Source organism: Scomber japonicus, chromosome 15 (assembly GCF_027409825.1).
Source record: "Scomber japonicus isolate fScoJap1 chromosome 15, fScoJap1.pri, whole genome shotgun sequence".
In the NCBI taxonomy this organism is placed as follows: Eukaryota; Metazoa; Chordata; class Actinopteri; order Scombriformes; family Scombridae; genus Scomber; species Scomber japonicus.
The window spans coordinates 5,433,554-5,450,098 of NC_070592.1; the positions used below are offsets into that span (position 1 = coordinate 5,433,554).

At 44.7% G+C, this 16,545-nt stretch overlaps 1 protein-coding gene across 1 annotated transcript in view; it reads right to left on the minus strand.

Moving 5' to 3' along the window:
- Positions 1–1,932: 1,932 nt before the first annotated feature.
- LOC128373840 (glutamate receptor ionotropic, NMDA 2D-like) overlaps positions 1,933–16,545 on the minus strand; it is a 94,846-nt gene continuing 80,233 nt past the window's right edge. Inside the window, 3 exon segments of the mRNA XM_053334035.1 lie at positions 1,933–2,125; positions 8,675–8,868; positions 8,870–8,881. Coding sequence (XP_053190010.1) covers positions 1,933–2,125; positions 8,675–8,868; positions 8,870–8,881 — 399 coding nt within the window.

The following is a 16,545-nucleotide window of genomic DNA, read 5'->3' on the forward strand; positions in this document are numbered from 1 at the left end:
AAAAGAATTTCACGGGAGCCCTCGAATCAAACCCCCTTTTTTTGTAAACACCATAAAAAATGAAAAAAAAAAAAAAACCCTGAATATGAAAAAATGAGTTCTGTACATGAGACATGGAGAATTAAAGTTACATTATCTCAGTGACACACACACACACACACACACACACACACACACACACACACACACACACACACACACACACACACACACACACGCACACACACACACACACACACACACACACACACACACACACACACACACAGTAAGGTCAGGGTGTGTCAGTCTACAACAGGGGGTGTCAAGGACAAGGGGTCCACCCCGACCCACTTCCTGTCTTCTTTTCCTTCCTTCTTTTCATTCTTTGTTACTTAAATCCTTCCTTCCATCTTTCCTTCCATCTCCTTTTCTTACTGTCTTCTTTATTTCCTTCCTTCCACCTGTCTTGTCTTCCCTCCATCTTTTCTTCCTTCTTCCTTCCATCTTTCCTTCCTGTCTTCTTTTCCTTCCTTCCTTCCTTCCTTCCTTCCTTCCTTCCTTCCACCTGTCCTGTCTTCCTTCCATCTTTCCTTCCCCTCCTCCTTTTTCTTCCGTCCTTCCTTCCTTCCTTGCTTCCTCCCCTGTCCTTTCTTCCTTCCTCACTCCTTGACTCCCTCCTTCCCTCCTTCCTTCCTTCCTTCCTTCCTTCCTTCCTTTTAAAGGACCGGCCCACATCAGATCAAGTCTCGACCTAACACACATCTCTATTAACTATTATTTAATTTTTAATCTTTTTTTAACCCATGCTGTCACTTCATTATTAGCTTGCTTTGACTTCTGAATATTTTAGTTGGAGCCATTTTATCTGGATTGGTTTTAGTAAATATCTCTCTATTTTCTTTCTGCATTTAGTACTGAGCTACATTCAAGACAATTTGGTTTAGTTTAAGTTGAAGAAAAAGATACAACAAGTTCAGACAAGCCACTTTCTCCCTGCTGTTGATATGCTAAGAGATGTCAAAAATGTCCTGAGTCCATCTCTGTATTTAACCCTCCTGTTGTCCTCGAGTCAAGGAAGGAAGGGAGGAGGGAGGAAGGAAAGGAGGAAGGAAGGAAGGAAGGAAGGAAGGAGGGAGGAAAGGAGGGAGGGAGGAAGGGAGGAAGGAAGGAAGTAAAGGAGGAAGGAAGGTAGAAGGGAGGAAAGGAGGGAGGGAGGAAGGAAGGGAGGAAGGAAGGAAGGAAGGAGGGAGGAAAGAGGGAGGGAGGAAGGAAGGAAGGAAGGAAGGAGGGAGGGAGAAAGGAAGGCAGGAAGGAAGGAGGGAAGGAAGGAAGAAAGGAGGGAGGAAAGGAGGGAGGGAGGAAGGAAGGAAGAAAAGGGGATGGAGAGAGGAAAGAAGGAAGGGAGGAAAGAGAGAGGAAGGAAAGAAAGAGAAGAAGGGAGGAAAAGAGGAAGGAAGGAAGGAAGGAAGGGAGGAAGGAAGGAAGGAAGGAGGAAAGAAGGAAGGAAGGAAGGAAGGAAGGAAGGAGGGAGGAAAGGAGGGAGGAAAGGAGGGAGGGAGGAAGGAAGTAAGGAAAGGGGATGGAGAAAGGAAAGAGAAAAGAAGGAAAGAAATAGAGAAGGAGGGAGGGAGGAAGGACAGACGGAAGGATGGAAGGAAGGAAAAAAGGAAGGGAGGAAAGAGAGAGGAAGGAAAGAAAGAGAGAAGGAGGGAGGGAGGAAGGACAGACAGAAGGAAGGAAGGAAGGAAGGAAGGAAGGAAGGAAGGAAGGAAGTGAGGAAAGAGAGAGGAAGGAAAGAAAGAGAGAAGAAAGGAGCGAGGAAGGACAGACGAAAGGTAACCATAGCAACGGCACTCGCCTCACCCGCTGCTTGCTAAAAGCTCCATTTACGGGTTTTATCAGAACTGCTTTGGGACTACGTGCCTTTTGACCACATCTGAAATGAAAGGATTATTCCAGCAGTCGTCTCCTCACCTCTCCGACCATGCCGTTCCACTCCCCGTCGATGTTCTTCCCGTGCCTCCCGTTGGTCACCAGGTAAAGGTCGTAGGTGAAGCCCACGATTTTAGCCAGACGCTTCAGGACGTCGATGCAGAAGCCTTTGCAGCAGTGCTTCATGGGTCCTGTGCTGTCCACCACCAAACTGAGAAGGGGGGAAGAAAAAAGAAAAAAAAGAAAAGGTGACACAGCGGACTTGTTCTTCCTGTCAGATTTTAGATGCTTTGAACCGAATGAGCGGCTTGTCTGTTGAAGCTGCTAAGATAGAGAGAGAAAGGACAGATAAGCATTAAAGAGACACAGAAAGGAGAAGAGGAAGAAGAAGAGGAGAAAGGAGGAAAGAAAGGAGGGAGGAAAGAAGGAAGGAGAGGGGAAAGAAAGAGAGAAAGAGGGAGGGAGGGAGGGAAGAAGAGAAGGAAGAGGGAAGGAAGGAGAGAGGAATTAGGAAGGAAAGGAGGGAGGAAAGAAGGAAGGAGGAAGGAAAGAAAGAAAGAAAGCGAGAAGGAGGGAGGGAGGGAGGATAAAAGAAGGAAGGAAAGAAGGAAGGAGGAAGGAAAGAAAGATAGAAAGAGATAAAGAGGGAGGGGAGGGTGGAAGGAAGAAGCAAGGAAGGAGAGAGGGAAGAAGGAAGGAAAGGAGGGAGGAAGGAGGAAGGAAATGAGGGAGGAAAGAAGGAAGGAAGAAGGAAGGAAGGAGAGAAGGAAGAAGGAAGGAAAGGAGGAAGGAAAGAAAGAAAGAGAGAAGGAGGGAGGGAGGAGGAAGAAAGAAGGAAAGGAGGGAGGAAGGAGGAAGAAGAAGGAAGGAAAGAAGGAGGGAGGAAGGAAGGAAGGGAGGGAGGAAGGAGGAAGGAAATGAGGGAGGAATTAGGAAGGAAAGGATGGAGGAAAGAAAGAGAAGGAGGGAGGGAGGAAGGAGGGAGGGAGGAAGGAGGAAGGAAGGAAGGAGAGAAGGAAGAAGGAAGGAAAGGAGGGAGGAAAGAAAGAAGGAGGGAGGAAAGAAAGAGAGAAAGAGGTAGGGAGGAAGGAGGAAGGAAAGGAGGGAGGAATTAGGAAGGAAAGGGGGGAGGAAAGAAGGAAGGAGGGAGGAAAGAAAGAGAGAAGGAGGGAGGAAGGAGGAAGGAAGAAGGAAGGAGAGAAGGAAGAAGGGAGGAAGGAGAAAGGAAAGGAGGGATGAAAGAAGGAGAGTGTCTTCTTCTCCTCTGAGGTTTCATCGAGCATCATTAACAAGTCAAACATTATGAGAATCCAAAATGCACTTAGATCAGTATCAGTCAAGTGGCTGCAGTGCCCTCCATCTGCTCTTCAGACACTTCGCTATGGTAACCTATTAGCTCTGTTACCTAGCAACGGAAGATGTGCATTTGGCTAATTATTTGTTTTTACTATAAGCCAAAAAAAAAAGGTCTATTAAGGGTTGGATGTCACTGATTAGTGGCTTAAATGATGCACTTTAGTCCTCCCGGGTCAAATTGACCCCATCTGTTTCAACTGTTCCTTCTTTCCTCCCTTCCTTCCTTCCTTCCTTCAGTCTGTCCTTCCTTCCTTCCTTCCTTCCTTCTTTCCTTCCTTCCTTCCGTCTGTCCTTCCTCCCTCCTCTTCTCTATTTCGTCCCTCCCTCCTACCTTCCTTCTTTCCTCCGTCCGTCCTTCCTTTCCTTCTTACCTTCTTTGTTTCTTTTCCTCCCTCCCTTCCTCCCTTCCTTGCTTGCTTCTGTCCTTCCCTCCTTCCTTCCTCTCCCCTTTCCTTCCTTCTTCCTCCCTTCTGTCCTTCCTTCCTCCATCCTTCCTTCCTTTCCTTCCTACCCTCCTTGTTTCTTTTCCTACCTTCCTTCTTTCCTCTGTCCGTCCTTCCTTCCTTCCTTCCTTCCTTCCTCCGTCCTTCCTTCCTACCCTTCTTGTTTCTTTTCCTCCCTCCCTCCTCCCTCCTTCTTCTTCCTCCCTCCCTTCCTTCCTTCCTTCCTTCCTTCCTCCCCCTTTTCCTTCCTTCTTCCTCCCTTCCTTCCTTCCAGCCTTCTTCATCCTTTCCTTCCTTCTCCCTCCTTTCCTTCCTTTCTTCCCTCCTTTCCTTCCTTTCTTCCCTCCTTTACTTCCTTCCCTCCTTTCATTCCTTCTTCCTCCCTCCCTCCCTTCCTTATTCTTGTATTTTATACCTGTCTTATTCTAGTTTAGCTTATTTTCTATTCTCATCTCGATACTTGAGTGTTTGATGTAAAGCTTTTAGGAGCTGAAATGTGTTCCATACATGAACTTATCTCACCTTTATTATTATTACATGATCAGTGATTGTTGAACATTCAGAAATAGGTCATGCATTAAGTCATTGTTATCACAGGTGGGAAAGTAAGAGGTGCTTGTTACATGCACAGTAATTTATGTTTGTTTTATTTGAATCATTGAGCATCATGACCTCAGAGACAGGAACAAAAAATAAAAGCATTAAACACCTTAACCCAGCGCACTACAGCACCATCACAGGGAAGTAAGCTTCAGCTGTGACATAAAACACACAGTGGCACAAATACAGTATATAGGGAAGGAGGAAAAATGGGAAAAAAAAGGAAATACAAGCACGTTAGGGAAGAAAAAACTTCCAGGGTCAAAGTAGGTTGATTAACAAGAGAGCAAACTTCTCTGTTAGCCAATAAAACCGACTGAAGATGAACTTTTTTTATCTTCCTATTGGCCAAGTCATGTGCTGGCAGGAAGAGAGCTTATCTAGTATAGAGCAGGAGCCTTAATACACACACACACACACACACACTCTTAGCTTTTTCCCTCTGCATGAAACAACCCATGTATATATAAATGATCCTGACTGTAACTCCTGCTCTATATTATAAAATAATACGAAAGAATAAGAGTTATTATTAATCATTACCTGGAGCATATTCAATCTGTATCATGTTGCTCTATATTATATTATATATATCTTTCTTTTGTTCCTTCCTCCTTCCTTCTTTCCTTCTTTCTCTCCTTCCTCCCTCCTTTCCTTTCCTTCCCTCCTTCTCTTCCTCCTTCCTTCCCTCCTTCCTCCCTCCTTTCAGTTTAGTATGCTCATGTGGGAATGGACTGAAACCATTTTATTCAAGACTCACTTTAGTGTATAACAGCTGATTTCTAACATTGAAGTGTGTCAGTGGTTCCTCTTATAAATCCTTATCAGCCTATAAACCTTCCTCACTTCCTACTTTCCTTCCTTACCTCCTTCTCTCTTTCTTTCCTCCCTCCTTTCCTTCCTTTCTCCCTCTCTCCTTTTCTCTCTTTCTTTCTTTCCTCCCTCCTTTCCTTCCTTCTTCCCTCTCTCCTTCTCTTTCTTTCTTTCTTTCCTTCTTCCTTTCTCCCTCCTTTCCTTCCCTCATTTCCTTCCTTCTTACTTCCCTCCTTTCCTTCCTCCTTTCCTCCTTCCTCCCTCCTTTCCTTCCTTCTTGCTTACCTCCTTCTCTCTTTCTTTATTTCCTTCCTTATTCCTTCTTTCCTTCTTTCTTCCTTCCTCCTTCCTTCTTCCTTCCCTCCTTCCTCCCTCTTTCCTTCCCTCCTTTCCTTCCTTCTTCCTCCCCTCCTTCCATCCTTCCATCCTTTCTTTCCTTCTTCCTTCCCTCCTTCTCTCTTTCTTTTGTTCCTTCCTCCTTCCTTATTTCCTTCTTTCCCTCCTTCCTCCCTCCTTTCCTTCCTTCTTCCTTCCTCCTTTCAGTTTAGTATGCTCATGTGGGAATGGACTGAAACCATTTTATTCAAGACTCACTTTAGTGTATAACAGCTGATTTCTAACATTGAAGTGTGTCAGTGGTTCCTCTTATAAATCCTTATCAGCCTACAAACCTCACTGACAAATGTGTGAGAGACGGTAATAGCTAGATTCCACCCTGCAACCAGAAGATCCCTCGTGAAACTGAAATGTGTGGCCAACCATCCATGAACGAGACAGTAAATCTTTACCATCTGCAGGTGCTGTGTTACAGCGAGGGAGCGGCTTAAAGAAAGACTCTCCTTCTGGGATCAATAGATTAAAACATCAGAAAATAACTTCATTATCCCAGAGAGGAAATGGAGCTGCAGCTACAGTATATAGATGGTTTTAAAAAGTCATATGGTGTAACAAAGGCCAAAACCTTACCTCCTTCTCTCTTTCTTTATTTCCTCCCTCCTTCCTCCCTCCTTTCCTTCCTTATTCCCTCCCTCCTTTCCTTCCTTCTTCCTCCCTTCCTTCTTCCTTCCTCCTTCCTTCCTCCCTCCTTTCGTGATGGTTTTAAAAGTCATATGGTGTAACAAAGGCCAAAGCAAAGAGGCATCATGTTGTTATAGTTGTTCGTTTAAACCAAAACAGGAAGTTGGAACCACAAAGCAAAGGTCATTAATTAAAAAAGACAATTAACCTTAAGTTAATTGTCTTTTTTAATTAATGACCTCCTGGGTCAAATTGACCCCGTCTGTTTTGACTGTTCCTCCCTCCCTCCTTTCCTTCCTTACATCGTTCTCTCTTTCTTTCCTCCCTCCTTCCTTTTTTCCTCCCTCCTTCCTTCCTCCTTCCTGCCCTCCTTCCTTCCTTCTTCCCTCCCTCCTTTCCTTCCTTCTTCCTTCCCTCCTTATTTCCTTCCTTCCTCCTTCCTTCTTTCCTTCCTCCTTCCTCCCTCCTTTCCTTCTTCCTTCCCTCTTTCTCTCTTTATTTCCTTCCTTCCTCCTTCCTTCTTTCCTTCCTCCTTCCTCCCTCCTTTCCTTCCTTCTTCCTTCCCTCCTTTCCTTCCTTCTTCCTTCCTCCCTCCCTCCTTCCCTTCCTTCCATCTTCCCTCCCTCCTTTCCTTCCTTCTTCCTTCCCTTCTTTCCTTCCTTCTCCCTTCCCTCTTTCTCTCTTTATTTCCTTCCTTCCTCCTTCCTCCCTCCTTTCCTTCCTTCTTCCTTCCCTCCTTTCCTTCCTTCTCCCTTCCCTCTTTCTCTCTTTATTTCCTTCCTTCCTCCTTCCTTCTTTCCTTCCTCCCTCCTTTCCTTCCTTCTTCCTTCCCTCCTTTCCTTCCTCCTTCCTTCCTCCCTCCTTTCCTTCTTTCTTCCTTCCTTCCCTCCCTTCCTTCCTCCCTCCCTCCTTCCTCCCTCCTTTCCTTCCTTCTTCCTTCCTCCCTCCCTCCTTCCCTTCCTTCCATCTTCCCTCCCTCCTTTCCTTCCTTCTTCCTTCCCTTCTTTCCTTCCTTCTCCCTTCCCTCTTTCTCTCTTTATTTCCTTCCTTCCTCCTTCCTCCCTCCTTTCCTTCCTTCTTCCTTCCCTCCTTTCCTTCCTTCTCCCTTCCCTCTTTCTCTCTTTATTTCCTTCCTTCCTCCTTCCTTCTTTCCTTCCTCCCTCCTTTCCTTCCTTCTTCCTTCCCTCCTTTCCTTCCTCCTTCCTTCCTCCCTCCTTTCCTTCTTTCTTCCTTCCTTCCCTCCCTTCCTTCCTCCCTCCCTCCTTCCTTCCCTCCCTTCCTTCCTTGACTTGAGGACAACAGGAGGGTTAAACTGAAAGTCATCCTGACCTGCTGCCCTTTTTGAAGAGTTACAAAAACATTTCAATGCTTACTTTGTACTCCTCTAATTTTCTGCTTTTAAAATGATGAGTGGCCATGACAGAACTTTAAAATCTCCTCACAAAGTCATATTACACAAGTAGAAACCTGACACTGACAGCTCACCACTGGTACAATGAAAAGAAATGTACAAGTGACATTTAGTTTTAATGGACAAAATAGGCAGCCGCCATTAAAGTCTAACAAGGCTGAGAACCCATTACTGAGAAACCACATTTTTTAGCACTTACAGCACAAAATTTCAATAAAAAGTTGTGTTACGAGGGAGGATTTTTTTTCTTTGACATGTAGAAAGAAAAAAAAAGATATATGGTCAATCATGAAGAAGATACAGCTTTAAACCCTCAGCTAGAAACTTACATTCTGCAGTCATTTATTTTTCAATAGCCTTAAAATTACCAGACATTAAAATCATGACTTATACATTAATTGGTTACATAACTTAAAACATCAGCAAATAATATCATTAAGTGAATGCATGCATTAAATGTATTAAAGTCTGTGTAAAGTAAGAATAAATATGTGTTCTGAGTTTGACATACTACAGAAAAGTGTGTTGTTAACCACCCTGCCAAATTTGAATGGTTAAAAAAATCGCCAAATATATGAAATTAGGCTTCAAAGTTGTGTAAAAATCAGCCTCTTTCTCTGCTACTAAACAGTCCGGTGAAACCCCGCCCCCTACCAAGTGTCATCTGTCAATCAAAGTCACCACCTCTACCAGAAACATGGACGCTACGTCTGAGAGCTTTCTGCTGCTAACCCAGCGGCTAGCTCGGCAGCTAACTCAGCTGCTAGCTCGGCCGGTAACTCGGCTACTAACTCGGCTAACTGGCTAACTGTAGACTGTAGTAGTAGTAGTGTGTGCTGAATGTATTTATACCTCTACAGCAGCAGGGGCGGGTTTATGCTAATCACTAAATCTTGAAACACAGTTTGTGAAGCCTAGCTCCACAATTCAAATCTAAATGGTTGAAATGCTTTTTACACCTTTTTTAGAAATACATTTATGACCTATTTAATGTGTTTAGAAGAAAATGTCTGAATTCACTTTACACAGTCTTTAATTGAATATGAACAACCACAGAGAACGGACCATGGCACAGTTTCCAGTTTGTTTGATATACAGTGGGGGGGTTTTTCGGTGTTACCTGGAGTTGACGGGCATGCGACAGGGGACAGAGTCACGGATGCAGGAGCTAGTTCCCGGGTCAGCTGGTTCAACGATCACAAAGGGCCTCTCCTCCAGCGTGACCACCCTGAGGTGCTGGGAGTCATCCAGGGGCTTCAGGAAAGAGCCGTAACGGGACCAAGGATGGTAGCGAAGGCGCAGGTGGCCATTTTCCCCACCAGCCAACCTGGATGAGAGAAAACAAACACAAAACACTACACTTACTGTAAGTCCTCAGCTGTTTAGGAAGAGAGGTTTTTATAGAGATGAAATGTGTCTGCATGAAAAGTAAAAAGAGGTAAAAATGTCTTTGCTACTCTGAATGTAGCAGAAAGAAAAGAAAAGTATCATTCCCAGCTGCAAAACAAGACTATTGTGGATGATGTCTGTTTATTTGCTTATACTTGTTATACGTAATAACATAATAGATCTGTGTTTTGCACTGTTTCTGCAAAGCATCTCATGGATAGATGGATGGATAGATGGACAGACAGACAGATAGATAGTGTTGGTGTTATCCCATATTTACCCCTTCTATAATCATTAACCTTTATAGTCTACAAGCATGCTGTTTTAAAGTTGTTTTTCAGGACTTGTGACCCTGCTCAGGAAGTCTCCGAAGTGTGGTGTGACCACCTTTGATCAACTTGTGACCCTGATCAGAAAATCTTTAAAGTGTGTGTGACCGATTGTGACCCCCACTCTTTAGAGCAGCAACACCATGTAAATTAGGGACACCTGAACCAAATAAAAAGAGAGGGTTCGGCAAGGTTTGCTCAGAACGGGTCGGAGATTGAAACTGAGCAGATCTCTGTCCATTCTCCTTGCAAGTAGAAACTCTAATCCTGTTGTCTTGTCTTCCTTTGTTTGATATTTTAAGTGTTTTAGGTTGCCTGAACCTGACAGATAGACAGATAGACAGATAGATAGATAGATAGATGGATGGATAGATGGATAGATACTGTACATAGATAGATAGATGGATAGATGGATAGATGGATAGATGGATGGATAGATAGATGGATAGATGGATAGATACTGTACATAGATAGATAGATGGATAGATGGATAGACAGATAGATAGATAGATAGATAGACAGATAGACAGATAGATAGATAGATAGATAGATAGATAGATAGATGGATGGATAGATAGATAGATAGATGGATAGATGGATAGACAGATAGATAGATAGATAGATAGACAGATAGACAGATAGATAGATAGATAGATAGATAGATAGATAGATAGATAGATAGATAGATAGATAGATTGATAGATTGATAGATTGATAGATTGATAGATAGATAGATAGATAGATAGATAGATAGATAGACTTTTCCTGCACTTTGAAGGAGTCGTACAGAGGTAGTTTGGGGATTGTTCATAATGGTTGTCAACACATGTTCACAAAATCCAGCAAGAATACAGTAGATCTGGTAATTTGCCAACCGCTGAACTGCTCACAACACAACGTCATTAAAAATAGTAATAAAAATAATCGTTAATTGCCCTTTGATTGATACTTTTTTGACCCCGTCTGTTTTGACTGTTCCTTCCTTCTTTCCTTCCTTCCTTCCGTCTGTCCTTCATCCCTCCTCCTTCTCTCTTTCTTTCCTTCCTTCCATCTTTCCTTCCTCCATCCCCCTTTCTTCCTTCCTTCTGTCCTTCCTTCCTCCTCCCATCTATCTTTCCTTCCCTCATTCCTTCTTCCTCACTCCTTTCTTTTCCTTCTTCCCTCCCTCCTTCTCTGTTTCTTTCCTCTCCTTTCCTTCTTTACTTCCTTCCTTCCGTCTGTCCTTCAATCCCTCCCTCTTTCTCTCTTTCTTTCCTTCCTCTTTCTTTCCTCCCTTCCATCTTTCCTTCCTCCCTCCCTCCTTCTCTTTCTTTCCTCCATCCTTCCTTCCTTCCTTTCCTTCCTCCCTCCCTCCCTCCCTTCTTTCCTTCCATCTTCCTCCCTTCCTTCCTTGACTCAAGAACAACAGGAGGGTTAATAATGAAAGTTATATAGTGAAGATGGCGAGTGACCTCATTATTTTATTCGCCATAAGTTATTTTTACATGCATTTGCGAGTGGCGGATGCTAATTTTAAACCTCGTTTCCAGGTTAAAAGTTCTGGCTCAGCCCTTTAAACCCAACAAGTACACACTCACTGGAAGCATCTGGCATAAACTAGCTTGTAACTTTAACAACATTAAAGTGACACTCCGTAATTTGGGGCTAGAAATTATTCTCAGTGGTTGCAGCCAGAAAACTTCATCTTGGTTCGGTCCACACTTTGGGAAAGTGTTGTTGAGGAAGGAAGGGAGGAAGAAAAGGAAGGAATGAAGGATGGAGGAAAGAAGGATGGGAGGAAGGAAAGGAAGGAATGAAGGATGGAGGAAAGAAGGATGGAAGGAAGGAAGGAAGGAAGGGAGGAAGAAGGAAGGAAGGAAAGGAGGGAGGAAGGGAGGGAGGAAGGAAATGAAGGAATGAAGGATGGAGGAAAGAAGGATGGGAGGAAGGAAAGGAAGGAATGAAGGATGGAGGAAAGAAGGAAAGAAGGATGGAAGGAAGGAAGGGAGGAAGGGAGGAAGATAGGGGGGATGAAAGAAGGAAGCAAGCAAGGGGGATGGAGGAAAGAGAGAAGGAGGGAGGGAGGAAGGAAGGAAGGAAGGAAGGGAGGGAGGGAGGGAGGGAGGGAGGGAGGGAGGGAGGAAGGAAGGAAGGGGGGAAGGAAGAGAGGAAGGAAGGGAGGAAGGAAGGAAGGAACAGTCAAAACATTCATTTGCGAGTGGCGGATGCTAATTTTAAACCTTGTTTCCAGGTTAAAAGTTCTGGCTCAGCCCTTTAAACCCAACAAGTACACGCTCACTGGAAGCATCTGGCATAAACTAGCTTATACTTTAACAACATTAAAGTGACACTCCGTAATTTGGGGCTGAAAATTATTCTCAGTGGTTGCAGCCAGAAAACTTCATCTTGGTTCGGTCCACACTTTGGGAAAGTGTTGTTGAGGAAGGAAGGGAGGAAGAAAAGGAAGGAATGAAGGATGGAGGAAAGAAGGATGGGAGGAAGGAAAGGAAGGAATGAAGGATGGAGGAAAGAAGGATGAAAGGAAGGAAGGAAGGAAGGAAGGGAGGAAGAAGGAAGGAAGGAAAGGAGGGAGGAAGGGAGGGAGGAAGGAAATGAAGGAAAGAAGGATGGAGGAAAGAAGGATGGGAGGAAGGAAAGGAAGGAATGAAGGATGGAGGAAAGAAGGATGGAAGGAAGGAAGGGAGGAAGGGAGGAAGGTAGGGGGGATGAAAGAAGGAAGCAAGCAAGGGGGATGGAGGAAAGAGAGAAGGAGGGAGGGAGGAAGGAAGGAAGGAAGGAAGGAAGGAAGGGAGGGAGGGAGGGAGGGAGGGAGGGAGGGAGGAAGGAAGGAAGGAGGGAAGGAAGAGAGGAAGGAAGGGAGGAAGGAAGGAAGGAACAGTCAAAACATTCATTTGCGAGTGGCGGATGCTAATTTTAAACCCTGTTTCCAGGTTAAAAGTTCTGGCTCAGCCCTTTAAACCCAACAAGTACACGCTCACTGGAAGCATCTGGCATAAACTAGCTTGTAACTTAAACAACATTAAAGTGACACTCCGTAATTTGGGGCTGGAAATTATTCTCAGTGGTTGCAGCCAGAAAACTTCATCTTGGTTCGGTCCACACTTTGGGAAAGTGTTGTTGAGGAAGGAAGGGAGGAAGAAAAGGAAGGAATGAAGGATGGAGGAAAGAAGGATGGGAGGAAGGAAAGGAAGGAATGAAGGATGGAGGAAAGAAGGATGAAAGGAAGGAAGGAAGGAAGGAAGGGAGGAAGAAGGAAGGAAGGAAAGGAGGGAGGAAGGGAGGGAGGAAGGAAATGAAGGAAAGAAGGATGGAGGAAAGAAGGATGGGAGGAAGGAAAGGAAGGAATGAAGGATGGAGGAAAGAAGGATGGAAGGAAGGAAGGGAGGAAGGGAGGAAGGTAGGGGGGATGAAAGAAGGAAGCAAGCAAGGGGGATGGAGGAAAGAGAGAAGGAGGGAGGGAGGAAGGAAGGAAGGAAGGAAGGAAGGAAGGGAGGGAGGGAGGGAGGGAGGGAGGGAGGGAGGAAGGAAGGAAGGAGGGAAGGAAGAGAGGAAGGAAGGGAGGAAGGAAGGAAGGAACAGTCAAAACATTCATTTGCGAGTGGCGGATGCTAATTTTAAACCCTGTTTCCAGGTTAAAAGTTCTGGCTCAGCCCTTTAAACCCAACAAGTACACGCTCACTGGAAGCATCTGGCATAAACTAGCTTGTAACTTAAACAACATTAAAGTGACACTCCGTAATTTGGGGCTGGAAATTATTCTCAGTGGTTGCAGCCAGAAAACTTCATCTTGGTTCGGTCCACACTTTGGGAAAGTGTTGTTGAGGAAGGAAGGGAGGAAGAAAAGGAAGGAATGAAGGATGGAGGAAAGAAGGATGGGAGGAAGGAAAGGAAGGAATGAAGGATGGAGGAAAGAAGGATGAAAGGAAGGAAGGAAGGAAGGAAGGGAGGAAGAAGGAAGGAAGGAAAGGAGGGAGGAAGGGAGGGAGGAAGGAAATGAAGGAAAGAAGGATGGAGGAAAGAAGGATGGGAGGAAGGAAAGGAAGGAATGAAGGATGGAGGAAAGAAGGATGGAAGGAAGGAAGGGAGGAAGGGAGGAAGGTAGGGGGGATGAAAGAAGGAAGCAAGCAAGGGGGATGGAGGAAAGAGAGAAGGAGGGAGGGAGGAAGGAAGGAAGGAAGGAAGGAAGGAAGGGAGGGAGGGAGGGAGGGAGGGAGGGAGGGAGGAAGGAAGGAAGGAGGGAAGGAAGAGAGGAAGGAAGGGAGGAAGGAAGGAAGGAACAGTCAAAACATTCATTTGCGAGTGGCGGATGCTAATTTTAAACCCTGTTTCCAGGTTAAAAGTTCTGGCTCAGCCCTTTAAACCCAACAAGTACACGCTCACTGGAAGCATCTGGCATAAACTAGCTTGTAACTTAAACAACATTAAAGTGACACTCCGTAATTTGGGGCTGGAAATTATTCTCAGTGGTTGCAGCCAGAAAACTTCATCTTGGTTCGGTCCACACTTTGGGAAAGTGGGGCGTCCTAGTGTCTCAGTTGTCAAAGACACACATACTACATAAAATGCAAAATCCCCAGTTCGGATCCATCCAGGGACTTTAATTGCATTTCATCTCCCCCCCCCTCCCCTCTCTCTCTCTCTCTCTCTCTCTCCCCCCATGTTTCCTTTCAGTTTGTCAGTTGCTATGGTATGAAGCCAAGTAACACTGTATTTTAAGCCTAAAAATGGCACCTCCCTGGCGCACTACATTACATCGCTTTCCCTGAGGCAATGCAGTAGCAGCTGCTTACTGGCTTTCTTTGAATTTCTATTCAGTCGAGTCCTCACTCAAGATGACGTCAGCGTAATAGTTTTCCAAATCGAGGTTAATGTTGTCAGGTCCATATTATTCAACTCTTGCTGCCTCTATTTGGGATCGCTATAGCCTCACTTCTACAGCAAGCCCCGAGGGACAATATTACTATGATCACTGAATAAAAAGGGGGCCTGACAACTCTGATTACAACTTAGTAAAGTGTGAGATGAACACCGCAGGTACTTCAGCCCATCTGTCTGCTGAATTGGTTGCATAATGGGAAAGTATAACGCTCCTGTCAGATCAAGTATTTAGCTTTGTGATTCTCTTTCTTTCTCTTTTTTTTTCAGTTGTGGGGGAAGACGTAACGCAACCACAAAACAAATGTCTTTGTGTTGGTTTTGCTGTCAAATGGTGAAGAGGTTTGTTCATGTCACCTGAGCTGAGTGTTTTCACGCTGCACACATGATATTTTGCACCACAGACTGAGACTAAAGACGAGTCGAGAGTTTAATGTGTCACCTACACGCGTAAATAAATCTGTTGAGGATGTTACAGGATGGATTAGTGGATGGATGTGCAACCACAACAAAGCAGAAATGCAAGCTTTTGGAGATGTGGTGTCATATGTTAAGATGTTATTTGCAATATATCCAGTTCTCTAGTGGATCTCTCTGAAGGTACTGATAGAAAACCTGCAAAGCCCCTAAACACAAATATGTCACTTGTGAGGACACAATATGCAAGTTTACTTTAACCCTCCTGTTGTCAAGGAAGGAAGGAAGGAAGGGAGGAAGGAAGGACGGAAGGAAGGGAGGAAGAATGGAGGAAAGGAAAGAAGGAAGGGAGGGAGGAAGAATGGAGGAAAGGAAAGAAGGAAGGGAGGGAGGAAGAAGGGAGGGAAGGAAAGAAGGAAGGGAGGGAGGAAGGAAAGGAAGGATTGAAGGATGGAGGAAAGCAGGATGGAAGGAAGGAAGGTAGGGGGGATGAAAGAAGGAAGGAAGCAAGCAAGGGGGATGGAGGAAAGAGAGAAGGAGGGAGGGAGGGAGGAAGGAAGGAACCAGGTTTATGTCACTTGTGAGGACACAATATGCAGGTTTACTTTAACCCTCCTGTTGTCCTCGAGTCAAGGAAGGAAGGGAGGGAGGGAGAAAGAAGGAAGGAAGGATGGAAGGACGGAAGGAAGGAAGGAAGGAAGGAAGGAAGGAAGGAAGGAAGGAGGGAAGGAAGGAAGAAGGGAGGAAAGGAAAGCAGGAAGGGAGGGAGGAAGAAAAGGAAGGAATGAAGGATGGATGAAAGAAGGATTGGAGGAAGGAAAGGAAGGAATGACGGATGGAGGAAAGAAGGATGGAAGGATGGAAGGATGGAGGAAAGAAGGATGGAAGGAAGGAAGGAAGGTAGGGGGGATGAAAGAAGGAAGCAAGCAAGGGGGATGGAGGAAAGAGAGAAGGAGGGAGGGAGGGAGGGAGGAAGGAAGGAAGGAAGGAAGGAAGGAAGGAAGGAAGGAAGGAAGGAAGGAAGGAAGGAAGGAAGGAAGGAAGGAAGGAAGGAAGAGTCAAAACAGACGGGGGACAGACGGGGGACAAACCAGACTGGGTCCATTTTGAAACAACAGGAGTGTTAACCTTACCGGCTTTTTGGTGTGATGCGAGTCCCCACAATGTGATTATGTGGACATACTTAAATCCCAACCATAAGTACACTATACTGAGATATGCAACTCTGTATTTAATAAGTTTACATTATGATATTAGGACTGTTTCAATATACAAGCAGCTGATGAAACCATATCCAGCTTTTCTCCCCAGATGTCCCCATAATGCACTATAGAAACACATGTCCCCACAATGTCACAAATACAAGTATATCCACACACACACACACAAAATACTTTGTATAAGCATGATATTAGACCAGAGGCTTTCAAAGTGTAAGTTGGGCCTCTCCTTATGTTTATAAACAGACAAACCAGACTGGGTCCTTTGAGACAACGGGAGGTTTAATCTTACTGGCTTTTTGATGTGATGCGAGTCCCCACAATGTAATTATGCAGACAGATTTAAATCTCCACCATAAGTACACTATACTGACATATGCAACTCTGTATTTAATAAGTTTACATTATGATATTAGGACTGTTTCAATTTACAAGCAGCTGATGAAACCATATCCAGCTTTTGTCCCCAGATGTCCCCATAATGCACTATAGAAACACATGTCCCCACAATGTCACAAATACAAGTATATCCACACACACACACACACAAAAAAAATACTTTGTATAAGCATGATATTAGACCAGAGGCTTTCAAAGTGTAAGTTGGGCCTCTCCTTATGTTTTATAAACAGACAAACCAGACTGGGTCCATTTTGAGACAACAGGAGGGCTAACCTTACCAGCTTTTTGGTGTGATACGAGTCCCCACAATGTGATTATGTGGACAGATTTAAATCTCCACTATAAGTACACTATACTGA